Source organism: Peromyscus leucopus, chromosome 3 (assembly GCF_004664715.2).
Source record: "Peromyscus leucopus breed LL Stock chromosome 3, UCI_PerLeu_2.1, whole genome shotgun sequence".
Classification (NCBI taxonomy): domain Eukaryota; kingdom Metazoa; phylum Chordata; class Mammalia; order Rodentia; family Cricetidae; genus Peromyscus; species Peromyscus leucopus.
The window spans coordinates 117,395,936-117,423,337 of record NC_051065.1 but is presented as its reverse complement, the minus strand read 5'-3'; the positions used below and the strand labels follow the sequence as shown (position 1 = coordinate 117,423,337).

At 45.8% G+C, this 27,402-nt stretch overlaps 1 protein-coding gene across 4 annotated transcripts in view; it reads left to right on the top strand.

Annotated features, from left to right (window-relative positions):
* The window catches only part of Pdzrn3 (PDZ domain containing ring finger 3), a 230,632-nt gene that overhangs the window by 172,969 nt on the left and 30,261 nt on the right, over positions 1 to 27,402 (top strand). Inside the window, exon 1 of one of the 4 annotated variants that reach the window (XM_037203949.1) lies at positions 5,758 to 5,781. The exons of 2 other annotated variants lie outside the window; for them this stretch is intronic. Coding sequence is in view for 1 of the 2 variants with exons in the window: in XM_028872711.2 (XP_028728544.1) it covers positions 7,435 to 7,503 (69 nt within the window). In the remaining variant the exon portion in view is untranslated. Of the gene's footprint in view, positions 1 to 5,757; positions 5,782 to 7,222; positions 7,504 to 27,402 lie in introns of those variants that run through there. One more of the 4 variants, XM_028872711.2, reaches the window with a different exon arrangement.

The following is a 27,402-nucleotide window of genomic DNA, read 5'->3' as shown; positions in this document are numbered from 1 at the left end:
GAACTTTTGCTCAAACTCAGATGTCCTTATTGGGCAGTTATAGTCCAGAAACTAAATCCAGAACACAGCCCATCTTGGTAGGGTCTACAAATAGTGGATGCATTCTGTTTAGGGGGGTTGTTATAATATGCCAGACAATGTGATCATCTTAATTTTGCTTCTCGCCCCACAAAAGGTATTTATTTTCTCTTTGGTCTACCCTTATGGGAAGAGGTTGCTGACCCCTAACTAGAGTGTGCTAAAAGGGTTCTTCTATCCTTCAACATTGTCATTTTTTCCCTTGCTTCATTGGCCACTTGCAGAATATGTTCTAAGAACTCGGACAGGCTTTTGTTCTTTAACAAGTCCTCCCCTACAACTCTGGAGCAGGTGGTCACCCTGTCATCAGGTAGAGAAACCCAGTTCCCAGATGAGCTCACCCTACCCTTCTGCAAGTTGCTCCGTAGTCTGAGCTGAGTCATCTCAGCATACTTCCCTGCCCTATGCAGATGCCCACACCACAGCCCACATGATGCCCTTGTAGGAACTCAGACTTGTTCTTCCCACATGCTTTATGGGGGTCTTCTGGGGCTGAGAATCGCTTCAGACATTTAGGGGAATCCATTCTCAGGAATTCCAATTCAGCTAGGGAAAATAGAGACACTCATCTATCTATCACCCATGACAGGAAGAGGTCCAGGCACAATCACAATGTTTTGTGGCCATCCAAAGACCAGACGTCTCATAGGAGTGACCTCATAGCTCAAGTTCATCAGGAAACTTGTTCCTCCTGTTGAAGCTGAAGACAGGGATCTTTTCCATCACTTTCATGGACATAGCAGATGCATTCTCCCCATTGCTGGTCTTTATTGCATTCTTGTCCAGCAGCCTCTTTGTGGTCCACTAGGCAGGTCTTAGAGACAGATGCTCATCTGTCTGCATGACATTTGAAGGCAGCTGCAGGATATACTCATCAGTCTGCTTGCCTCTTCTCTTACCTAACCTCCTTGCAGGGCCCAGCATCTCCAAGAGCTTCAAGCGCAAACAAGAAGCCATCAATCTCCAGCAGCCAGAGTATTCTATGAGACTCCTAGATCCCCAGGCAGATGCCCTTGAGACAGCAGCCCCCCAATCAATTTAGAGAGGAAAAAACATCTTTTCATTGTTCAGAATTAGATGTGAGAGCCTGAGCTGATGTTCTAAACAACAGAGCTTCTCAGAAATAAAACCACACTCACAGCTACTCTTCCATGTCTTAGGTCATCTCCTTTGTGTTTGCTGATGTCTTTGAAGATGTGTTCTCCTCAGCTAAAATGGCATGCTGTCTTTCTATCCTTGCTTTTCAAACAACTTCCTGCTTCTCATCAAGCCCAGGGCAACTCGCTAACTGTGGTTCAGGAAAGCTGTCAAAACCTTACCTTGCCTGGTTGGGGTTAGCTAGAAATCACTAAACCATTTTCTCAGAGCATGACTCTAAATCCCTGGCCAAGACAAGAGTTTGGGACTTAGATACAAACACAGGCTAGAGGAAGAGGAGAGTGATGGAGACATGGGTTAGAGGAAGAGGAGAGTGATGGAGACATGGGCTAGCTCCTCCTAGGAGTTACATAGAAAGTTCATCATTGCCTGTAGGATGGTGCTGAGACAAGGGAGGTGAGGTCAAGGGACGTACTGATGGACATGAAGTTGGCTGCTCCAGGCAGAGAGTGCAGCACCTAACTGGGTTAAATGCTATGAGACGCCATTGTGCATATCTCCAGCAGATGGAGAAAAGGAGGACAAATAGAATGGTTAGCCCTTTGTTGGAGAGTTCGCACTTTGTGCTATGGTGAACTCCCAGAAGGATGTTCGTGTGCACATGTGCATGCATAATAAATACTCTAACTGTGATGTATAATAGTAAGAACTGAAGGATGATTGGGGCCATGAGGAAGATGAGTTAACAAGTGTGAGCTGAAAGGAAGTTGAAAATAATCCGAGGAAGGGCCAAAGCAGTAAGATCAGCCCGAGTAGCTGGGAGATTTGGGGTAAGACAATTCTGTCCCATCATCACCGATACAACTGTTCTACATGGCATTTTTCTGCCTCGTGGCCCCTGTCATCCCATGTCTATTTTTACAGTCTTCCAGGAAGTCCATAGGGAAGTTTTTGTCTGTAGTTTGATGAGACCTGCATTTCTTATACACCAGAGAATGTATGAAGGTCCTATTTCCAGTATCAGACCAGATAACACAGTTTGTGTGTGGAAAACAACACGCTTACTTTAGAGAGCTTACTCAGCAGTTGCGTGCAGATAAGTTCACATCCACCCCTTCTGACCCTGCATAGCACTCCTGTCTTAGTTAGGGTTTTTACTGCTGTGATGAAACACCATGACTAAAGCAACCTGGGGAGGAAGGGGTCTAGTTCATCCCACAGCTTGGAGTCCATCATCCAGGGAAGTCAAGGCAGGAACTTTGAGGCAAGGAACTGAATCAGCGGCCAAAGAGGAGTGATGCTTATTGGCTTTCTCTGCCTGCTTTCTTCTGGCTCCCAGGACCACCCGCCTAGGAGTGGCACCACCCACAGTGGGCTAGGCCCTCTCATATCAATCACCTATCAAGCAAATGCTCCATTGGCTTACCCACAGGCCAGTCTGGGGGCGGGGGTGGGGTGAGGGGCATTTTCTCAACTGAAGTCCTCCCAAGTAACTCTGGCTTGTGTGAAGCTGACATAAGAACCAGGCAGCACAATCTCCAACCAACTATGGATGTTCAGAGACCAATTACTAAAGACATGCCCTGGGCCCCTTCAGGGCTTTCAGATGGGCTCCTCTGTCTCATTGAGCACTCTGCTGACCCTTCTTTGCACTTTATTTTTTTCAGTTTCCATGAAGGCAGAAAGAGGCAGGTGTGGGATGGTACAGGGTAGCTGAGAAAAGTGCCTGGTCCTCTGGCGAGCTTGTTAGCGTTTTTCAGAAAATATGGTCACAAACTTGGGAAAACCTGTTGAATACCTTCTCCAGACAATGTGTGTCTTTGTGCAACATGCCGCTTTTCATTTTTGCCTTGCAGTCTCTCACAGTGTGTGTCCTCACACTGCCGCTGGGGTCAGTGTGGCCCAATGCTTTGGTGCGTTCCATCACATAGGTGGACCTTTCTCGGGAAGACCATGATTCTGACAGGCTCAGCGCAAACAAGATTTTGAAAATGATACTCACATTGTACTTGTGCTGGACGATTGGCCGAGTTGAAGGGCCAATGTTCACTTTGTTAGTTTTGTTTGAGGCACTCTGGGTACATGAAAGGTTTTGCAATGATAATTCTATGTGATGTTTTAATACCAAGAATGGGAACACTGTCCTCTCTGTCCCCTCCCCACTGTCAGGCAAGGAGATGTGCGACATCCAGCTCATGGAAATATTCCACTGAGACAGGGGTTTTCAGAGTGTGGCCTGGGCACCCACTCGGGCCCTGGATGCTTGCTTCTCAGCATCTGCAAGGCCAAAAGCATTTGCCTGAAAATGCCCAAGTATGCTTTCTCTCTTTGACTGGCATTCTGTTAGTGGTAGACCGCCCAGTGGCATTTCCCAGCATCTACATGATGCTTATGAGAGGCACTGGGTACAGCAGCAACTGTGACAATCTCCTGTCCCCCATGATCATCAGAGAACGTTGGTAAAGTGTAAAGTTCTGCCCTCCCCCTTTAAAATTGTCTGTTGTAGAAACTATAGTCACTTCTTTGCATTATACTGTTTCTATTAATATACTGTAGGTTTGTTCCTACTGTCTGTGTGTGACAGACAGACAGACAGGAGTCCTCTCACCTTCTACCCTGTTTGAAACTGTTGTTCGCCACTGTGTATACCAGGCTAGCTGACCATGAGCTTCCGTTTTCACCTCCCGTCTCACTAGAAGAGCCCCGCAATTCCGGACGCGTGCTTCCACACCCAGCTCCATGGGAATTCTGGGTCCTTATGCCTGCAGATCAAACACTCTCCTCACTAGGCTTCCTCCCCATCTAGTTACTGCTATTTTTAAATGAACTCATGCACACATAACTTTTAGGTTTCTGGTGGCTTGAATTCTAATAAATACTTGTAATTACATCAATAATACCTTCATACTTCCTCACATTTTAAGACAGTGTGTCTTGTTATATACCCCAGACTGACCTTAAACTTGTGGCCGTCCTCCTGCCTCAGTGCTAGGATTATAAGTGTGCACCTACAACTTGCTTCAACATTTTAAAGCTTCTAAAAGGCTCCTAAGACCAAAATGTTTCACAGGCACTGTACTGAAGTCCAGTGGAACATTCACCACAACTCTCTTAGCTTGGGGTTATAACTTGAAAGATTCATAACAAGACATATATGTTCTCTAACAACTCAGCTTGGGTTTGTTTCAACATTTATTTGTGGTTGTTTGCAAGTAAGTAAACAAAGAATGACCGTGAAGCCAAGGGTCCTTGTAACTTCGGAAGAGTCAGGCATGATTGCAAGCCTTCCCTTCCCATGGACACCTGGCACTGTGCTCTCTGTTTTGTGATGGTGCTCGCCAGCTTACACTGGCATTCATGGGGCATTTGTGGGGCTGCCTGGTGGTCTTCCACCTAATTCTCCCAGCTAGCTGACTGTGTTTCCTCAGCTCCCAGGGTTGGAGATGGTACGACTGCCTCCGGGAGCTTAAGCCTCCTGTAAAGAGACAATAAACAAGTGGTCATCTGTGAACAAGATCGTCACTGCTTCTGAAGTTGTCCCAAGGGCTGGGAGATGATGGCTGATGGGTAAAGTGCTTGCCACACAAGTATGAGGACCTGAAGCTGGATTGAGCACCCCTGCAAAAGCTAGATGTGGCTGCGTATTACTGTAACCCTCGGTGCTTGAAGTAGGAGCAGGTACCAAAGACAGGAGGATCACTGAGGCTTGCTAGGCAGCCGTCTCAGTCAAAAGAGCAAACTCCAGGTTCAGGGTAAGAGGCCCTATCTTAAATATTAAGATAGGAAGTGGTAGAGGAAGATGCTGGATACCCACCTCTGGTCTCTAGAAGTACACACGTTCGCATTTACATGCATGCACTCACATATGCACACACACACACACACACACACACACACACACACACACACACACACACACACCACAGAGCAGGGGAGCAGTAGTTATCGGCATCCTGAGGAGAGGAGTGTGGTAAGAGGGCACAGTGAGGAGCCCACTGGAAAGCAGATGCCTGTAGGAGACGCCTGCAGGTAGCCTAGCACAGGCTGTCCTCAAGAAGGTTCCTGTAGACTGAGATGGGGTAAAAGGTTGGTAAGAAATGGAGGGGTAGAGCAGTTTTGGAAGTCCATGAGGAAGAGTGTGATTGGTCTGGAGTGTGCTGAGAACCAGAGCTAGGGGGAAGAGGAGAATGCTGACTAGGTGATAAGCGAGGACCAATTTTTGCCAGGCTTTCTGGGTCCCTGAGGTAAATTTTGTGCTTCCATCCCAATATGATTAGAAGCCACTGGGAGGCTTTTAGGCCAGTGCAGTTGGTGGTTGAGCAGGTCAGACTTACTGATGGATGTAGGGGAAGGACAAGGGCGTGGCTAAGCACAACCTCTGCTCTGTGTCTCGAGGAGCTTATCTTCTCCCAGTTCTTGGCTACAGTGTGCTGTAAGACAGCTGCTTAGCATGGCCATGATGACAAATGAGGAGACTGAGGCTCCAGGAGCTGATAGCTAGATAAGACCCTTCCCAGAATCCTCCACCGTCGACGACCAAGGCTCCTGCCCAGACCCACCCTCCAGTTCAGTCTATGCCTGCACCAGCTGAGGCAGACACAACAGGTAAGGACCCAAAATGGAAGTGGCCATCCCCCTCCTCCAACCATCAGAGCCGTGTGCTGGCCCAGTCAAGAGGCAGGACCTTATTTTCTGTCTGAGAAACGGGACCCTACCCACCTGTTGGCCACCTGCCTAAGTAGGAGTTAACTGGCACAGGTTTACTCACATCTCAGGTGTGTCTCGGCTCCCAGAAAAAGGAGGCATTATTCTTGCGCTCCCAAGACGCCTCTTGACAGGGGGTGTGGGAGTCTTTCTCAGACAGTTCACCCTTTATCTAAGGAAGGGGGTGGTGATGGCTCTGGGAGCAGTGATGGGAATTTTCAGCATTGCCATTTTAGGTGAGGAAGAAACACCAATGTGTCCCATTCGGGCAGTAGGGCCAGCAGGGATTTTTTGTTGTTGTTGTTTTGTTTTGTTTTTGTTTTAAGTAGTTTTAAAAGCCAGGACACTTGTTCAGTGGGACAGGAACCAAATGAAGAAGCAAGAAACGTTGTCTTAAGACAGAACCTCCCTGGTGCTGTCCACGCTCACCTTCCCGTCTTTACCATTGCCTCTTCCTGCTTCCGTGACACACAACACGAGGCACAGCTACCTACCCCTGGGCAGCCATGAGATACCAGAGCATAGGTGGTAGCAGCCGGTGACATTTGTCTCTGAAGTGTCATCTCCCCATTATCTGTGACATCTGCAGAACTGAGGAGATGGCACGAGGCGGGCTGCTTCTGTCGCTTCTGGGTCACTTTGACAAATAAGTTTCTGCCTTTGGGATTGGCAAGGTATGTTGGTAATAATATCTGCCTGCTCGCCTGTAGGGCAGCCTCTCTCCTTACCCCGCCTACTACTTTACATACTCACGGCTCTAAAAACTTGCAATTTAGATTTGTATATTTTATTCATAGGTGGAACATTTCTTTCCTACAACTTTGTACAGTGCTAAACATTATTGGAATATTATTCAAAACATGTCCTTTCCATAAAATCTGTTTATGTGCCGTCATTATCTGCAGCATTAAATACATTTTATATCATCAGAAATTTTATGATATATTTAAAAATGAATTTCTACTTAGCTGAAATGCATTAGGGATTATCCTAAGAGACCCCTGCTGGAAAAAAAAATGTAGTCATGTTTATTTGTAACTGCCAGAAAATGGCTTGCAAAATTGTTAGTGTCTTTTTATTATTCCCTACCACTGGAGCACTTGCTTGTTAATTAGAGAAATTTCAACTGTCATAGTTGGCAATTATAGCTTCTGTATCATTGTCTGTTATGAATAGTCAATGAGACCTGATTAATATGCATGAGCAGCAGTATATATAGCGTGTGCATTGGACCACAATCCAGCTGCCAGAGTCACTCGGAGGAGGGAGCAGGGTGTGTGTGTGTGTATGTGTGTGTGTGTGTGTGTGTGTGTGTGTGTGTGTGTGTGTGTGTGTGTGCCCCCGCGCGCGTGCGTGCATGCTGTGAGGGAAGGAAAGGAAGCGTGGAGGAAGCAGAGAGTTGTTTTGCAGCCTCAGAGAGCCATGCCTGCATGAGGCTTTGCAGCTGCCTGACTCACCTGAGGCTCTCAGAGAGCCCTCCAATGCCTGCATGCTGAGGGAGCGGCTTCCCAGGCACTGGCGGTCCCGACGGCTTTCTTTGACATTCCTCCAAACATGGGATGCAGCTTGTGCAGCGCGCAGAAGCAAGAGGAGCAGTACAAATTACTCTATGAAGTTTGCCAGGTAACGCACGGCAGGTTATTCTGCGGTCCTCCACCTGGCAGCATCTCTCCCAGGGCAGGAATTTCTGTGTGTGTGTGTGTGTGTCCTGCCTCAGCCAGCCTTGTCCACTTCGGCGGTGGCGGCGGCGATGTTCTGTTAACTCCCTTAAGCAGTGTGCTTCCTAGCAGCTTTCCGGTGCTTGCTTTTGAGAGTCTGGATAGCTGTTGATAGTCTCGCAGTGTGTTGGAAGCAGTTGTGTCACAGAGCTCCATGACAACTAAGTGCTCTGCTGAGCGGCCGCGGCAGACAGGAAGGGTCAAAGAGTGGTCACGCCGCCTTTGAACAAGTCGGGGAAGACAGGGGGCAAGGATGGATGCTTGCAGTGTTTTGTGTCTGTTTACAAACAGTTTCAAGCTGCTGCTTTAGCGGGGCAAAGTCCTCTGTTGAGCCCTCCTTTCAGCAGCTTCTTGTAACGGGACATGTGGTGCTCACCTCTATGCCTCGCCCTTGCCACGTCCGTCCGATACAAACGATGGCAACTTCTGAAGCAAGTGACTTTGTCTTACAGACCGTCACCCACAGCAGGTGACTTGTCATGGCTTCTACGTCAGAACATGAAATTTCAGTTGAGATGTAAGGGGGTATTTTCCGTACAACCCAGCTAGCTTATCTTCATCTGTGCTGAGTGCTTTCTTTTTAAATATTCAGCCCCATCTTGAGCAAGGAGCTTTGACATGGTTCTTGGTAACCTAACTTGGCAGTTAAGGATTTTCCTCCTGAATCATTCTGACTCTTTTTTAAAAAATATCAGTAAACAGAAAATCACAGTCTTGTAAGTTTTTTTTTTTTAATCAGCATGGTAAAATAACATTATGGTGAGCAAGAAAATGGGTGTGTGCTTCTTGGTTTATAACAATAAATGGCAAATTAATACATTTTTTTTGAGAGCCAGGCTTGACTTTAAAAAGAATTTGATTGTTAGGTATGTGTCATTTTTACATAAGCCACCAGAGGGCGGGTGGTCCCAGCCAGACAGCCGAATGTGCTGGCTGCTTCTGTGAACAAAACCTAATGATACTATGATGACCCCGGGGGAAGAAAAGGTGTGTCTGTCTGACTGTCAACTTTCTGCAGTGAGACATATAAAACATTCTGAGGTTTGGAACTGTCCCACCTGCTAAAAAGAGGCCTCTTAAGTCTTAGAAATATGCCTGGCTTCCAACTCCATGCTCAGGACTTAATGGGACACACATCCTCTTGCCAGCAGTTCAGGGATGTGTGGGAGGTCTTGGGCAGTAGTGCTGCCACTGCTGATGATCTGGCCCCCATCCCTCATGTCATCATGTGTTCCGTCCTAATCCTCAGTTTGTCTGATGATCTGGAGGTTCTCTTTCTGAGCCAAACATTTAGAAGTGAGCTGAGCAGAGTATGAGACCCCATCACCTAAGCAAGGCTGCTGCAAAAGGAGTAAGTTAAATGGTAGTTTGCAAAACTCCATGCTTGGTTTGGTTTTTATCAACAGCATTCTTTCAGGTGAGTTTCAGATACATCTGTAATAGTGGCACCTTCCAAAATTCAACTCTATGATATCTAGAGTAAATCTATGTCAACTTATTGTTTTATTCAGCTATATTATTTGTGCTCTTAAGACTCAACAACAATCCCAAAAGAAGGAATCTGGACTCTGTTTGGTTTTTACTGGGTGAATTTTTTGTGGGACTATTTCTGTATGAAGCTTCGTTCAGTGAGTTGCTGATAAATGACTTCCATCTGAAATACATGTTGTCAGCAGTTTAGGGAGCCATGCAGATTTATTTTCAGGAAGCCCAAACTACTTTTCAGACCGACGACCCTTGTGCCAGCTAAGTAAAATCCCTCCTTCCTCCTATTCTTTGGGCGTCCTGAACCATAGCATAGAAGAATTCACAAAACACTTGCAGGAATTAATATTTGCTTCCTCACCCTTATTATGCAAAACCTTATTAGAACAGTGAAATTAAGGTTTCCATAAATTACAGTTCCAGAAAGTCCGGTGTGTCTGGCTTCAGTAAGCCTTCATAACAGCAGCACAAAGAGGATCAAATATTCTAGGGCTCTGGCTTGATCCTTCCCTCATCCAGAGATAATTCAAAGAGATGCTCTTCATTAGGGCCATTGGCAAGCTGCCTACAGTTTCTTTGGGGGGCTGCTGTGAGCTTAATGGTGCAGAACAATGGCTTTGCCTCTAGTTGCACACATACCTTATTGTACCTTTAATCACATTAGAAAAACAACAACTCACCAACTTGCCTGCTTGTTAAAGGGCAACACAAAGAATCCAGACACATCAGCGGTTGGCACCATGCATTCAAGGATGTGCTGAGATCTTGGGGAACACTTGAGTGCTTCTAAGGAGACAAGGCAAGCCTCCTCCTGCCCTGGGGCTTGTCAGATCAGTTGAGTGCGGCAGTTCCTTGGGCTTTGGGATCTGCAGTATTCTAGTGGGAGCTTCAGCATAGAATCTGCATCTGCTGAAAACGTGGCATTTAAGTTAGCAGTGGAAAACATGTGCCTATCGGATAACTTTGACCCTAATTGGAGTGAAAGAGAGAGAAGCAGAAAAGAAAGGTATTTGAAGGTGTTCAAGGGTGCAGTCTTCTGCTCCGGGAAATTGGACAGCACGGAGAGTCTTGGTTCTGGGGCTAGGGATGGGTGCCGAGTTCTGGGTGGGAAGGAACGAAATTAGGCATGGCAAGGTCTGTGACTCTTTTAGCTGGACACCTGTGATTCCAGGGTAGGGTAGGCACAGAAGGAGGAGTGGAATGGGAGTCTGGGTATTTTACAGGTCTTCCTGTGGCCATCCGGGGAAGGGGACACAGGCACTCAGAGGCAGTGTCAGTTCTAAAGTCCCTGCAGAGTCTGAGCAGTGGGAGTAGTCTTTGATAGTTTGATGAGACAAGGAAATAACTCTGATAGGAAATTCTGCGTCCAACTAGAAATTGTACTCTCCCACCTCTCTAAGATCTGCATGCCAGTATTTAAAATGACAAGGAAAACACACTTACAAACATCTACATTACCTGTAGCATGCGTAGTATGTATTGGCCATATGCTAAATGCCAATCATCTGTTTTCCATCAAATCCGCACACCAGCTTGAAGAGAGGTGATATTATTATCCCCAATCAAAGATGAAGCAATTGACATGCAAAGGGATTGTAAGTGGGGTTGGGTGTCACATCGACACCACGATTCTCAGGTCTGAGAACCTTTCTTTGTACAAATCCTTTTCAGCACCGCCAGTGAATCCATGAGCAAGATGACAGAGAGTTCTCCTGGGCTAGAGAGCTGGCCTAGGAAAGCCCCTCTGTGCCAGCGTGAGGACCTGAGTTTGGTCCCCAGCACGTACGGCAGCCTGGCATGGTCATGCTGGCTTGTAATCTCAGAGCTGAGCATGCAGAGACAGGACCAGCCCACAAGCCCAGATCCCAGAGATTCACCTTGGGTCAGAAAACAAAGTCGATAGCGTCTAAGGAATAGTGCTAAAAGTTGACCTCCGGCCTGCATCTACACAGGAACACACATTCACACGGACACACAGTCACACGGACACACAGTCACATACACACAACAGAGAGAGAGAGAATGTGGAGATTGCTGTCTTTGTGTGGGTGAAGAGCCTGTGCTATCAAAGCAGATTGCCCTGCAGCCTGTCACTTCATGGAAAGACACTCTGAAGCCATGAGGAGGGTGTGTGGTGGGGAAAGAGAAATGACCTCAAAAGTAGCCAAAGTTCCCCCCCTAACTTCCCAGACACTTCCCAGAATGGATCATCTTTAAAAGTCCTGGTCCTTTTGCCCCTCGGCAATAAGATTAAAGTTGTGCCTTTTCCTATAGAGTTGCTGGTTTTTAAAAGCACATACTTCACCCAAAACACAAGAGCTGCCCTTGTTTGTGACCCTCTCCCCATCAACCGATTAACTAGTAGGCTAGAAACGCCCAGATTTCCCTGGTAAATACAAATTAGAATCGGCAAGTTTATGAGGCAGGCTGGAAACCTGACTGCACACAATCCTGTTTTCATATTTAATTAGCTGTGTGCAATACTCAATTAGATGAGTTTACTGCTGTAGAGCAACTGTGAGTCTGCCGTGAATCAGCCAGGCCGTGGTATGATTAAGTATGGACGGAGTCAGTGGCAGTTAATTGGATGAACATAAACTTGACCTCCACACAGCAGTGCTGAACCAGGCCAAGATTTCCTGCAAATAGGAGTGTGTTTGCTTAAGCAGCCTGTCAATGCTAAAAGCACTGTTTTTGATGCTGTTTATCCCTCTGAATTCAATTTGGGTGAAACAGGTCTGAAAACAAAGCTTACCCAGGCTTAGTAGCAGGCCTGTCATCCCAGCTGCTGGAGAAGGCAGAGGCAAGAGGATCACAAGTTTAGGACTACTTGGGTGCCAGAGTGAGTTCAGGGCTTGCCTGTGTAACTGGTGAGACCCCTTTTGCAAATGCAAATTTTTTTAATTAGCTTATCTCTTTCCACGTAAGTAAATTGAGACCCCCATGAGCATGGAACTATTTATGGCCATGAGAGTCACTATTTAAATGTGTGTATGTATCTGTCACTATATGTTATTTTCTCATTGGTAAACAATGAACCACAGATTGCTTTAATGTTAAGAAATGAAAACAGAATGGCCTGAGGTGGAACCAGGGCCTGTATGCCTACATGGAGTCTTCCCATCATGCCCTTCCCACTGCTATATCACTGCATGGAGCCTTTCCACCATGCCCTGCCCACTGCTGCATCCCTGCATGGAGCCTTTCTACCATGCCCTTCCCACTGCTGCATCCCTGCATGGAGCATTCCCACCACATGCCAGCCATTGCTGCATTCTTACATGGAGCCTTCCCACCATGTCCCACCTACTGCTGCACCCTTTCCCCCATGCCCCGCCCACTGTTGGATCCCTACAGCCAGCCTTTCTACCATGGCCTGTCTATTACTCTATCTCCATAGGAAACCTTTCCCCCATGCCCTGCCCACTGCTGAATCCCTGTGTGGATCTTTCCCACCATGCCCTGCCTCGTACTGTATCTCTACATAGAAGGTTTCCACTCTTCAATGCCAGTATATCCATCCCTACACTGAGAGTTCCCAGCGTGCCATACACTACCACGGTGTCCCCACAAAGCATGCCACTGTGCTTCCAAGCACTTTGGTGTCCTGATATTGAGCCTTCCTACAACGCCATGTAACACTAATGTATTCTTACAGAGTGTGCCTGCCGTGCCCTGCCCTCCGCCATCTCGCCCATTACTCTCTGCTTCGTTCCCATGTTATCATATTAATGTTGCCTTTCCCACTACACTGTGGGGTTAGGAAGTCTCAGTATTCTCCAGACATTTTCACCTGAGCACAGTGGTATTCTTGAGGAATAAGAACAAGAAAAGAAATGGGTATAGTAAGTAAATAGGCATCTAGAAAGAGAACAAGATGCCAAACACAATGGCTGTGATTGGACCCAGGCAGCGAGAATGGAATATGGAGGGGGCTGCACAGCATTTGTTATTTTGTTCACTCAGCCCTAGGGCTCAATCAACCAACCAACCGTGTGCCAAGGATCTTCCTCTCAGTCTGTGTTCATTGACTCCATAAAACCAAAGTTCTCCAATAAAGGGAACTGCTTAATGGTGGCCTTCAGAACTGTGTGTCCCTGTGCCCCTTCTAATATCTCCCTAAGCTTCCATCTATGTTCACCTGCCCTGGTCCTGGGGTCTCCTTTCAGTGCCCATACCTACCTTCTTCCCTCCCTCTCAACACTGTGGAGTAAGTTTTCCCTTCACAGACCTTCTCTGACCAAAAAAGTCCTCTCCCAGTCCCATTAATGGCTGTATAGCTTCCTTCTAGTACTTTCCACAGCTTCCTTATCACCTGTCTCCAGCCCTGCCTCCTACCCGCCCCCCAGAAAAATGTCAACCCCCTGAGATGCTTTGCATTATTCTCTGGGGTGCCCAGTCCTGCCATGTAACCCAATAACCACCAAGACCTCTTTACCAAATTCTGAATGAGAAACGTATTGAATGGGTCCCACTTTGGTCTGAGATGGGTTTTAGCAATGACAGATGAACCCATGTCCCTCTAAAATGCTGCATATTCCCAAGAGGCAGGTGTTATAGAGGAAACAACAGCCCTTTGCTCTGGGTCCCTGTCACCCACCCACTTGCCAGGGTGGGTAAGAAGGAGAAACATAAAGTGAAAAGAAAGGCAGGTTTAATAAATGAACCTTATTGTGCTCACTAATAATGCAGGAGGGGTCACGGTTAAATGGCAGGGGTCAGGGATACGGGAAAGAATGCCCACAGCTGCTCCGAGTCATGGCATACACCTGTGTTCATGCCCGGTGTTCCTTGACCACTGTGGGGTCAAGCAGGAGAACAGCTCGGGTCTCTAAGGCTGGAAAACCGACTCCTAACAGACACACCGTCATTTATGTGACAGGTGTCATGATGTTGGTGAAATGTAGTAGGGCTGAGCTGTTGACCGTCAAGTTCTGCCTGACAAATGTCGGGAGTGAATTTGTCCTACTCAGAATGACCCACTTTTCCTCAAGCCACCAAGGGCACGCAAGGGCACAGTGAGTTATGAGTCCATTGGTAAACTCCAGAGAAAGGGTCCCTTTGCCCTCTCTGGTCACCTGCCTAGCAGAAAAATACTTTTCAAATGTCTAAGATTATACACATACGTTCACAATAAAGAGTAAGCTGAGATAGGGAAGAAATGAAGGGAAATTGTTGGCAGACATGTGCAACTGTCTTTGCACACGACTCTTGTGTTAAGAGTAAAGATGGAAGACAGTTTATCTGACAGTGGGGGACTCTCTATGTGTCTCCTTTCATCACTAGTTGTCAAAGGTGGTCCTGGAGCAGCAGGACCCTCCCCTGAGACCTACCAAGTCAGCATGTCTGGGGCTGGGGCCACCAATCCATGTCCCATGAGCCCTCAGGAAGCACGGTGCTTGTTCACAGTGGTCTCGCTTCTCAGTTAAAGCTGGAAGAAACTGGACTAACGCTTTCTGGCAGGTTTGCGGAAGTCCTTGTTAGATGCGTAGGCAGCACAGAAGTCACATTGCAAACACTTAGCTGCAGACGGAAAGTTTAACCATCTGTTGGCTTTAAAAAGTGATTTTGCTTAGGAACCTGTTGTTTTTCAGAATTTCACTCAAGGCCTCACACATACCAGGCAAACACTTGACTGACTTATCCATGGGCCATCATATCCCCAAAGCCTTGCTCAATAACATTTTTTTAACTAAGGAATTTTTTTATTCATTTTACATACCAATCACAGATCTCCCTCTCCTCCCTCCTCCCGCCCTTCCTGCCTTCTCTCCCCACCCTCCACAACCCACTCCCCATTCCCTCCTCCAAAAAGGCAAGGTACATTTAGTAGAGGCAGATCCAAGCCCCTCCCCCTGCATCAAGGTTGTGTGAGGTGTCCCACCATAGGTAGTGGGCTCCAAAAAGCCAGCTCATGCACCAGGGATGGATCCTGATCCTACTGCCAGGGGGCCCTTTAAGCAGATCAAGTTACACAACTGTCTCGCTTTTGCAGAGAGCCTAGTCCAGTCCCATGGAGACTCCACAGTAATCAGATCAGTGAGTACCCTAACTGGCATCATAGAGTCTTCATCCAGTAACTGAGGGAAGCAGATGCAGAGATCCACAGCCAAGCACCAGGCCAAGCTCCAGGAGTCCAGTTAAAGAGAGAGAAGAGGGATTCTGTGAGCAAGGGGCATCAAGATCATGATGAGAAAACCTACAGAGACAGCCAAACCAAACTAGTGGGAACACATAAACTGTAGACCAACAGCTGTAGAGTCAATAACATTTTTTAAGTAAACTATCCAATAATGTCCAGTTCACACATGCAAAATAGAAGGTCACTAAAGTTTTGTTTGTAAAAGTTAATGGTACTTAGCCTGTGTGCAGCCACAATGCCGCCATTTGCCTTCTTCACAGCATCCCCCTCTGTAACAGCATCCTCCCTCCCACTAAACCCACATTTCCTCCTGCCTGTGCAGACACTCCCCTCCGAACAGTAATTAGGACAGTAATGTAATTAATTCCCATCAATGTGGATGGTGATAGGCAGACTTCTCCTGCCAGCACAGAATTATTTTTAAGACAGACACTGCTACTCCTGTGAATCTTCATTTTCAGGAGTCTAGGGAGGAGTAAGTGTGGGTAGGGGCATCCTTCTGGTTATGAGCCCTGCAGCTATGACCATAATGGCGATACACAGTAGCTGACTCCACTTCTAGGGGAGGCATTTCAGGTTACATTCTCACTGGATCTGCCAATTAAACATCATTGGCTGGGGCTGGGTTGTAGCTTGGGGCAGAGAAACTTCCCTAGCATGTGTGCAGCCCAAGGTTCTATTCCCAATACCACAAAAAGAAGAAAAAAATCATCGACCAATTTTACTACTTTTCCCCTTTCTATGATATACCTCATCAAAACTATCTAGGGGAGAAGAGCTTGTTAGGGCTCACTGTTTGGGGGTACAGTCCATCATGGTAGGAAAACATGGCAGCTAGACCAGGAGGCAGCTGGCACACATCTATAGCCAAGAATCAAAAAGATATGAATCCAGCTCTCTTTCTTCTTCCCATGCAGCCCGGGACTCCAGTCTGTAGGGTGGTGCCACCCACATATCCAGGAAGGGGCTTTACTGCTTAGTTAAGCCTCCTGGGAACACCCTCATACACACACTCAGAGGTGTGTTTCCATGGTGATCCAAAATCTGGCAAGTTGACGGTATAGGTATAGGAGGAAAGCATTGAAGGGAGAGTATTTATTACCTACGTCAGGCTTTCCTTATTCATACATTCACTTTGGGAAGATACACCTACAACTGTCCTTATCATAGCTCAGGGATACTTCTTCTGAGGGATGATATTGTCATCTACAACTCTGTCCCCCATGGGGAAGGTCACTCACATCATCACCAAGGGAAAAGTGAATATAGTCCAGCAAGAGTTTCCAGTAGGCCACACATGTATGAGTTCAGTACAGTATGTGGGATTTCATTAGTTGTTAATTCTTTATTGGGTCTGACTTATAAATTCAACATTGCCATAGATATGATCATATGTGGGAAAAAATACAGCCTGTCTAGTTTGGTGGTTTCAAGTGTCTAGTAGTAGACTTCTCAAAAGAAGTCTCCTGTGGATTGGGAAGTTGGGTCATGAGAGACATTGTTGCCAACACTTGGTGTCGCTGGACTTCTTAACTCTTCAAGTGACTATGGAGAGGTATATGGCCATTTTGTCACTTCAGCATGATTTTTAATAAGGCTCCAGATTAGATGTGCTATGTATATTTTCTGTTTTTGAGTTTCCTTTCTGTGTGTGAAATGCCTGCTGAAGTTTCTATTTCTCTGAGTTTTCCATCTTTTTCTCTTAGCTTTCAGGATTTTTAAAGATATAGCCTGTGTACCAACTCATTAAATCGAAGTATTGGAAAGTCTCTTCCATACTTGCAGAAGTCTGTGTGTCTTTCTGACATCTTTCAGGGAACCAAATACATCTTTTTTATTGTGGTTTGCATTTCGTGTCTGTTAAGAAGTGCGTTTTCTACCTCGAAGCCATAAAGATAGCCTCCTTTATTCTCTTCCATGCATATTTTATGAGTTTATGTACAGATTTACATCAGTCTTGTCTTCCTCTGGTTTTTTGTGTATGATACAATGTTGGAGTCCAACTTCATTTTTTTCATACATGAATTTTCTAGTAGCCCTTCAATAAAAATCCAACTCTTCACCCATGAAGAGGAAATGCCATTTCTCCGTGTATTTGAATCTGTCCCTGGCTTTTCTATTCTGTTCTTTTGACCATTGCAATTCAATGGCTATTGCATGGCACTATAGTTATGCAGTAACTCTTGATGGCTGGGACAACAAGTCCTTCCCCAAGGCCACTTTGTTTGCCTGGAATTTTGCTCATCTGTGAACATGTGATGCTCACCTTGTCAATTGAGCTGGCAGTGTGTTGTTAGTGTTTTTCTCAAGAGGTAGTGAGTTCAAATGGGTATCCTTGTATCATTCTTTATATATCTATCATCTTGGAGGTCTTTGCATTTATTCAATACAAGTACTAAGAAGAAATCCAATGTTTAGGGGGCTCCCAGGCAGTGGGAATGGGACCCATCCCTAGTGCATGAGCTGGCATTTTGGAGCCTAGTGCCTATGGTGGGACACTTTGCGCAGCCTTGGTGCAGGGAGGAGGGGTTTGGACCTGCCTCACCTGCATGTACCAGGTTCTGCTGACTCCCCATGGGAGACCTTGCCTTGGAGGAGGTGGGAATGGGGGGTGGGTTGAGGGGACAGTGGGGGGGGGGGGGGGGGAGGATGGGGGAAACTGTGGTTGGTATGTAAAATGAATAGAAAATCTCTTAATAAAATAATAATAATAATAATAATAATAATAATAATAATAATAGATCCAAGAACATATATATTTAAATCTCTTCTTACTCCAAATTCTGAAGGGATCTAAATCATAAATAGGAATAGAGGGAGATGAGATCTTTTAAAAAGTATAAAATGTGCTCCCAAGATGGTTCAACAGGTAAAGTACCTGCCACACAAACCTGATGACCCGAGTTCATCAAGGTCCAGAACCCACAGAAGGGCAGAAGGCGAGAACTGACTCCACAAGTTGTCCTCTGACCTTCCCACATGTGACGTGGCACATACATGCCCGCTCCCTGCCACTGCCACACATAGGATTCACATACACAATAAAAAAAAAAGTAAAAATTGTTTTTGAAAAGTAATAAAACATTGGATGGCAGCCCACCTGTAATCCCGGTGCTCAGGGGTGTGGGGTAGAAACAAAGGATTCCTGTAGCACTCTGGCTAGCTAAAGCTCTAGTTTAGGGAGAGACTCAGCCCCAGTAGATATAGAGTGGACTGTGATCAAGGAAGATGCCTGGTGTTAACCTCTAGTCTCCACACACGTGCAAATACAAATGCGCCTTACACACATAAGCACAAGCACATGTATGCATCCATATACACATGCATGTATATAGATGTTCGGCTAATGATATAGCTCAATAGTAAAGTGCATGCACAAAACCCGAAGTTCAAATCCCCACAATTGCAAAAGAAAGAGAAAGGGGGAGAGAGAGAGAGAGGTATAAAATGCTGCTTTAATTTTTCTTAACATGAAGTGTTAAGCAGTAAATTTCTCTCCCATGCTATAGCATTTGTTGCAAAAGAAAGAAGGCATCTGTCAGACTCCAGTTAAAACTCGTCTTTTTATACACACTTTTCCTGAATTTTGCATGCTTCTAGCTAAAGAAATATGAAGGACCAAACATGTCTCTTTTGTGAAAAGCAGCAACACATGACCTGAATAACACGGGCAAGATTTCCTATGCACAACCTCCTACCAATGGGAGCAGAGTTAATTTGAGAGACATCTGGGGGAATCACAGTTCTTCTCCGAGTGTGTTAAGCAGTTTACCCTGACAGACACGCTCCTGTTTTGCCATACGTGGCAACCATTTATTCCCCCACCCACCCACAGTGCCAAGGCATATTACATTAGAAGTGGCATGCATCTTAATAAAAGGAAACTCTGAAGATTACAAGCCAATTTGCTTTATCAAACAGCTGTCTTCTATTTGAGGCATCACAGAAAGATGGAGGGAAGTTACTCTCCTTTGTGGCAATATTTTCACCAACAGGAGGTAGAAAAGCACATCAACACTCCCCATCCATCGTCACCGTACCGTCGTAACCTGCATTGCATTCCTCCTTAGCTAGTTATGAAATGACTGTCGGGTATAACTTGCCATGCATGGTCTCTGCATCTTAGACACCAGCTACCATGCTCTCCATATATAGGCCAAGGCCATGTGTTGCTGACAAGGGATATCTTCTGTTTTCCCTGGACCTGGTATCCGCCCCCCCCCCATTTTTTTCTTTCTCTCCCTGGAAAGTTTGTACATCTAACGTTTATCGGGTTGGGCTAGGTGTTTAAAGTCTGTGTTGTCCTGGGTGTCTGTCTCGCTTCCCTCTAGCTATGTAAACTAAAACATCTCATTGAAGGATCTGGGGCCTGAGAGGAAGGGCCTGTTCACCAGGACAAAAAGGCGGGGGGAAATCACCCATGAAAGATGAGCACAAAAAGTTGAGCCTCTTCCCAACCAGCTGGGGATTTCAGAACCAACCTGACTCCCTGTCTAACCATAGTTGAGAAAACCGGAGGGAGGTTCGGTGCTGTATTGATTCATCCTTCAATGGCCAGTGAGGACCCAGCACAAGATCTTTGGTTGTCATCATCTTCATGATGCACTACTGTGGAGGATGGCGGTCGTGTACATACTTTATGACAGGCCTCTCGTGTCACCCTTACTGTATGTACCCTCCATGTACAGGCACTCTTGTTATCTCCATTTTAACGATGAAGTAGCTGGGGTTACAGAATGGCTGACTTGCTGGGCGTCACCCAGCCAGGGGGTAACAGAGGCAGGATCATGACACAGGACTGTCTGACTCAGTGACAGGGACCTGGGTTCCTCCAGTACACATAAATAAATCCCTCCTGCCTGGCATCACACCATACAATGGGGAGGACAGTCCTTGTCCCCGGGTGATTTGCATTCTAGAGAGCGGTGAGGTCAGCGAGGAGATGTTAGGCCGGTATAAATGCCTCGGCTTTGTGTGGTTCTTCTACAGCTGCCCCGCAGCATGAGTACAGGAAATAGTGCCGTTTCCTTCCATAGGACGGAAGTGATTTGCAGCTTTGCAGGTGAAGTGGGCTGCTGGGGTGCTACCTTACAACCATGGGAGTCTGGATGTTGCAGAAGAAGGAGAGGGATTCTACTGCACATGGTCCAAGTCTAGAATCACCAGGTTGTCCCGAAAAACTGTTTGATGAAGGCCTACTGCATTCGCCCAGACACAGCTGAGGGAGACACGGAGAGCCCCGGTGTCATGGGCTACATCAGGAGGTGCCCTTTCTCTCTGTGTCAACTTTGTTAGGAGATCTGGGGTCTCCTTGTGGCTCCGTCATTGAGTAGTTGTGGGAAGGTGCCTGGGCCTCTGTGTGCCTTAGTCTTCCTTCAAAGTCTAAGTGAAAGCTCTTCTACAGGGTGCAGGGAGCGTTCAAGTCTGTGCTGTCTGGGGACTCTAACACATGTCAGATAAGTCGTCGTCGACATTCTGGGGACCAAAAGAGAAAGCAGCACTAGAGAGAGTGAGAACAGCCAAGCTTCCAAAGTTGGGGGTTACAGGTACCCATGGAGACAGGTATAATGATGGCTGTGCATCTGGAAAGGCCGACTTCCTTGGACATCATCGGGTATCATTGGTGCTAAGTCATTTCTTTGAAAGGAACAATGGAGAACAGGCTTTAGAGGAGATATGTAAGAGCAAGACTTCTTTGAAATGCATAGTTCACTAGGAGAAAAATGTTCCGATTTTGGCATTTCTTCAAGTTATTTGTTGAACGCTTCCATTCTACCAGGTAGGGACAGTCCCTGGGCACAATGTCAAACTCTCAAGGTCACCGTCTTCACCCAGGGCTTTCCACCCAGAGGAGAAGAGACATCCATCAAGTTCTCCCAGAACAGTGATGGCCCATGACAAGGGCTAGGAGCACCAAAGGGCCTGAGACCCAGGCATTGTGGCTGGAAGCATGGAGCTGTCAGCTGGCCAAGGCTCCGGGACAGGAGACGCTTGTGCTCTTCAAGGGCAAGTGTCTCAATAAGGCTTTCTCGTGTGCACATCTCACATGCTGGCTCCAATCCAGGGAAGGTCTTGTTTCCTAGGACAATCTCACTGAAGAAAGAGAGGGATTCCACTCCACTCCAGTGAGCGCCTATGCAAATCCTTAGGAAAATAGACAGCACTGTGTTACCACAATGTATGTTTAAATGAAGGAATGTTTGGGAAAAGCAATAAAAATATTAAACACATCCCCATCGTGCCAAAGAACAAATATAGGGGAAATGGGGCTTGCAGTCATAGACCTAACATGCATATTTATTTAGAGATACACATCCACATAAATCAAAGATAGCCTATATCATACAGTCTACATTGCAGTGCCCAGGACAAGGACATGGCCAGAAATTTCCCCTTTGTACATTAAGCCATGATACCAGGCTTGGCCGTGAGGTCATCTGTGAGGTTGGATGGAAATGAGGTCAGAGCCAAGCTTAGAGAGCTTTATACTGTTGGCTTCAGACTCCTCTAAGAAGAGATTTAAAGAAAAACAAAATCCCAGACCCAAACAAAAGCAGGGGGAAATTTGCTGTTGCCTAAAGCAACTAGAGCAATGTGTGCATCCTCCCATGGCTGTCTCCACCGTTCCCTGTGATGGGAATCCAGGTTTTTGCCGCTAGCAATCTCCTTGCTTTGCTCAAAGCCACACAGCACTCCGCTGAAGGGGAGCTGAGAGTCTGTCTCCACCCAGCTGGGCACCCTGGCTCACTATACTGGATCATCAGCCCCATGTCCTCCTCCTCCCTTCAGATGGCTATACTCTGTAAACAGTTAGTTACATTTCTTTTTCCAACCTCAGCCTCCAAGTTCTCACCCGACTCGCCTGTCTCTCCCCTCTCTCTGGAAAAGCCCTCCATTTCCTAGTATTCTAATTGCATTATCAAGTGTTTTGTTTGGTTCATTAACTCCTTCCCAGATGATTTCCTCCTGGTAGATTTCTAGCAAATTCTACCATTGTCTAATAAATCATCTTAGAAATGCTGCAGGTTTTTCTCTCTTGGAGAGGTTGTGTCCACAACGCTAATTCCTACATCCCCATGAACACTTGTATTCTGCCTCCTTTCAAAATAGCAGTCCTTTGGGGTTCATGATTAAAACAATTCAACAGTAAATGAGAGGTTGCTGGATTGAGCCAGGCTAACCCCTAAGGTTACCCTAGTGAGAACTCTGCTAGAGCATTCCCAAGGTTATTTCATCATCTCAGCAGACTTTCAGGCTATAGGCACAGCTCAGTTAGTATAGTGCTTTCCTGGTGTGCACAAAGCCCTGGGTTTGACCCTCAGCACTAAATAAATCAGGTGTGGTGGCACATGCCTATAATCCCAGTCCTTAGGACCTAGAGCCAGGAGGATCAGAGTTCAAGGCCAGCCTTAGCTGCATAATCAATTGGAGGACACCCTGAGCTAAATAAGACCCTGTGTCAATAAAAAATAATAAAGAGACCCTCTTCCAGTGACCTCTGTTAGGATGCTTCTCTCTATGACTGCTGCTGGACCTGGTAGTCAGGGGGTTCACAGAGGACCCACCACCCAGATTCAATGTCACCACATAACCAAAACGGGGACAAGAGGGTTTAACTGAGTATCCGTTGGGAGGGAAAGGACTTGGGGTCTATATCCCGTTTCTAGGATATAGCAGGATGGTTAGGGCAGGAGGTGTGGAATTGTGTCTAAGAAGATGGCTAATGTTCAGGCAGCCCGTTGAGGTAATTGGAAACAATGCAGGAGGCCTTGGGTACCAGGCTAACAAGGCTCCTGACATAATGAAGAATGGCTGGTGGGATGGCTCAGTGGTTAAAGTGCTTTCTATCCAAGTATGAGGACTAGAGTTCAGATCACAGGCACCTATGTAAAAGAGTAAGTCAGAGGACCAGTGTCTATAATCCAAGCCCTGGGGAGGCCACGGCACTTGGATCCTTAGTACTCTCACTGGCCAGCCAGCCTAGCTGAATTACTGAACCGTAGATTCAGTGAGAGACCCTGTCTCAGGAAACAAGTTGGAAAGGACAACCTCTGACTCCCCCCCCCCCTCTCTCTCTCTCTCTCTCACACACACACACACACACACACCTGCACAAACACACACAAAAACACTCTTCAGAGCCCAGGAAGGCTCTGAGGTTTCTTTCTATGGCTGTGTGCTGTGTTGGTAACTGTCAGGATAGGTTCCTGGCACTTAAGCACCTGGCACACACCTCATGGATCTCAGAGTGCTTTTCAACCAGTTTCCACTCTCCACAAGGAGCCATTTCTTTTTCTAATTTCTGCCTCGGTCAACAAACATGTCACCACTCCTGCATCCCTGATGTTCTCTGCTGCTAAAATATGGAATTATTTTACCATTCTCATTTTCAGGATCTAATCACAAAAAAAGCAAGAATCAATTATTATAATGCGCCCGTTCTTTAAAGCCCTTCAGCAACTGCAGAGTTGAGAAGGCGAGTCAAGTTATTTCCTACTTTACAGGTGACAAATACCCGAGAATTGTCACCATCACTCTTTCTGTTCCATTTGTCAAGCGCATTTATAAATCTCAGAGAAAGAAGTACAAACTTAACTTTGTTTTTGATTCATGGTGGTTCTAAATCTTCCCCCATAGCCATCTCCAAAGTCAGTCATCCCCACTCACTTTCACTGGTTCCTCATGCACAGCCAATATTTCCCAGAACTCTGCATTAATTTCTCATGGTGGCCATTCAGTACCTGCATATTTCAGTGGAGACAACTTAGGATTTATACATTCTAGTAATAAAAGTTGTCTCTGTTTGAAGGGAAGGGCTCAACAAACGATGAATATTTTGGAGGTTCAGTAAGCACGCATCAGGTTAGTGCTCATGCAAGCCCTGCAATGTATTATATGTATTATTTATTGGTAATGATATTGTAATAATATTATTGGTAAAGATTATATGGAAATGATATTGGAGCTGCGAGATTAAAGGTTTGGGGTTTGGTTTGTTGGAGTCAGGATAAGTTGGTGTTTTGTTTTGTTTGTTATTGCTGTTGTTTGGTTCATGAGACAGGGTTCCACAGAGCCAGAGCTGGCCTCAGACTCACTAGATAGTTGAAACTAGCCTTCAGCTCCTCATTCTCCTGCCTTACCTCCCATGTGCTGGGATTACAGGCATGTGCTATCATGTTTGAATAGATCTTAAAAACAAAAAGAAAATCAAAACAGGACACAAAGTTGGTATGGAAGTGTGAGCGGATCTTAGAGGAGTTGGGGGAGGGGAGTATACTTGATCAAAACACATTATACAAAATTCTCAAAGAACTGATCAAAAATTAGAAATGATTTACACACAAGGGAAGAGAGGAAATATTTCCCTCTCCAGCCTAAATTTCCCTACCAAGCTGAACAGAAATTGCAATTAAAACATACAGAATTTGAGCAGGGTTTGGGAGAAACCAAAGTTTTATGCTTTAATTTGGTGTCCCTTCCCCACACTCAACACTGCTCTCCATAGTGACCCCACTGGTGTGACTGAAGAGCCACTGTTCTAAGAAAGCCTGTGTAACAGGGGTGACCTCCTACCTGCAGATTCCAGACCTGTAGTTTTCTGCTTGGCAAAGGGTGATGGGAGAGGAAAAAATAAAATAAAATAAATAACATTTTTTTGTGGAAATCATAATGTGACATTGTTTTGAACTGTGAGTGTCCATTAAGAATGCTGCAAGAGAAGTCATAATCAAAACTTATAAACTCCACTTTCTTGGCAAATTTACATATATTATAATATTATACATATAGTACATAATATACATATGGTATGATATTAAATATAGTTAATTAAAAGATAGGAAAAAAGAGTAGTAAATAGATGAGGTGCTAGACAAGTTGATATGATTATAGTAATTGCTTCATTTTATATATATATATATGCATCTATATAAACATTATATACTTTCAATATACAATGTAAAAACTAGTTTTTAAAAAGCCATTTCATGTGTTCTTTCTAAGGGTCCTAATGTGTTTTCAATCTCAGTACATAACAGCCCTCACTTCACCATCCCAATCCTTCTATGCCCAAGGTTCTCCTCATAAGCGTGCTGTGTCTTGCCACAGGACTTTTGAAGGTGACTGTACCCCGATCTGAAGTATTCTCTTCCTCCTTACAGCTCTCCTCCTTGTCCTATTTGTGCTCAGCATCTCTTGCTCATGGAAGCTCCCTCTGCCTGGCACTTGCTCCTCTCGGCCCTCCACAGTGGAATCATTAGAGTCTATCTTCTTCACCAGACTATGAAGTCCCTAGGGGCAACTCCCACTTCTGGTTTTGCTTGCCTTTGGGGTCATAGTATCACGGGTTATTAACTAAATGAATGAGCCACTGCGTGTAGAATACTATGCATAGTGGGTGGTGCATAGAAGATGCTTAGAAGTGCTGAACACCATCATTAACTCGGAGAAACAAAAGGTGGATGGCTGTCAGTAGGTACCTTTGTTTGGCCCAAAGAACATTTAAAATTCTTACCGTAATTCCTAAGTATTATAATCTATTTCAAATGTTGTTGGAAGGACAAGATGACAACTCTTAAAAAGAGAAGGGAGAAAATCTATCCCCTCCACACCCGGCAGTCTACCTCTAGGCTGGCATCAGGCTATCTGCTGATCTGGGGTACAGCGTCAGAGGGTGTGCACTGCAAAAGTGTGTTTAATACAACAGCACTTTCGGGGAGGATCAACCACAGTCCTCCCAATGGATGTTTTGCCTCATGAGATGAGCCATTTGGCTACGCAAAGCCAAAATTAGCTTTGAACCAAGTGCTACATGTCATAATTCTGTTTCTTTGGAAGAAAAACAAAGGAAGAATTTTAAAAAAAATACCAAATCACTGGTTGTCTGGGTTACCCTAAAATTTTGAGAAACAAATCCACATGAGCTAGGAAATCGGTTTACAGTGGATCTTCGCTAGCTTTGATTTTTCCTGGCGTCCACTAGTGTGTCACTGACCTTTGCATTATGTAAAGAGAGTTAGGCAATTTCATTATCCTTTTAAACAGTTTTTAACATTTGCTTTATGGCCCTGCCTCTCTGTAGGATTGAAGGACTTCTAAACGTGTGATGTTGGTCCTTTTTTCCCCCTGTTTTAACAGATGACTGACATCACTTTTGTCCTAACTGCACCATTTTAATTGGTGTGCCATCCGAAGAGCTCATAAAACACCTGGAGGGTGTTTGTAGGGCACATGCACATCGAGATCTGATGTGACAGCTCAGTAAGAAATGCATTGACAGGCAGTGTCAGAATTCCCTTTGCTTTCAGCTTCTCTGCCATTGAGCAGGAGGGGCTGGGGTAGGAGTGGATATCCAGAACTGCTGCTGATTAAACATGGTGCCATTATGAAAATGACTCCTGGGAAGGGTCATTAAACTGGGCCCACTGGATCCCATGGCTCAGCCCAGGCATCTGCACCAGGACACATACAAACAAGCACTGTCCTTTGCAAGAGTCTTTGCTCTTTACCCAGGCACCCTTTGTTGTTGTTGGTGGTGGTACTGGTGCTGGTGGTTTGGCTTTTTATCTAGAGTAAACCTCTCCTCTCCACATTGCTGATGAGGGTGCCTTTCCCTACACCTCATACCTTTGGCTCAACACCTGAACCTCCCAGGGCAGCCTACCAGCCATGTGGCTCAGGGGTTACAACATGTCTGGTGCACATCAAATATCAACATCCACGAGCACCCTACCATATAGGAATTACTTAGCTACCCGGGCTTTTACTTCCTCATTCAAGATGCAAAGGTTGTTAATACTACCTCCTTTTTGGTGGGCCTTACTGTGAAGACATGACCGTGATAGTCATCTTGACTGTCAACTTCTTTACTTTAAGAAACACCTAGAGTATTAGGGGAGTACATGCTTGGGTATATGAAGAAGAGTTTGTCCAGAGGAAACGAAGTGATGGAGGAAAGTCCACCTTGAATGTGGGTAGCACTATCTCTGGACTTGGGTATTGAACTAAATAAAAAGGGGAAAGGAGAAAGGGTGTCTGAGCAATGATGTTACCTAGTCAGTGCTTCCCGACCCTCCCAGATGTGAATAAGAAGCCTCCTGCCACCACAGCTCCTGATATATGGTCCCTGCCCTGGGGACTGTACCTCAGGCTGAGTCACAAGCAGCCTTTTTTCTCTTC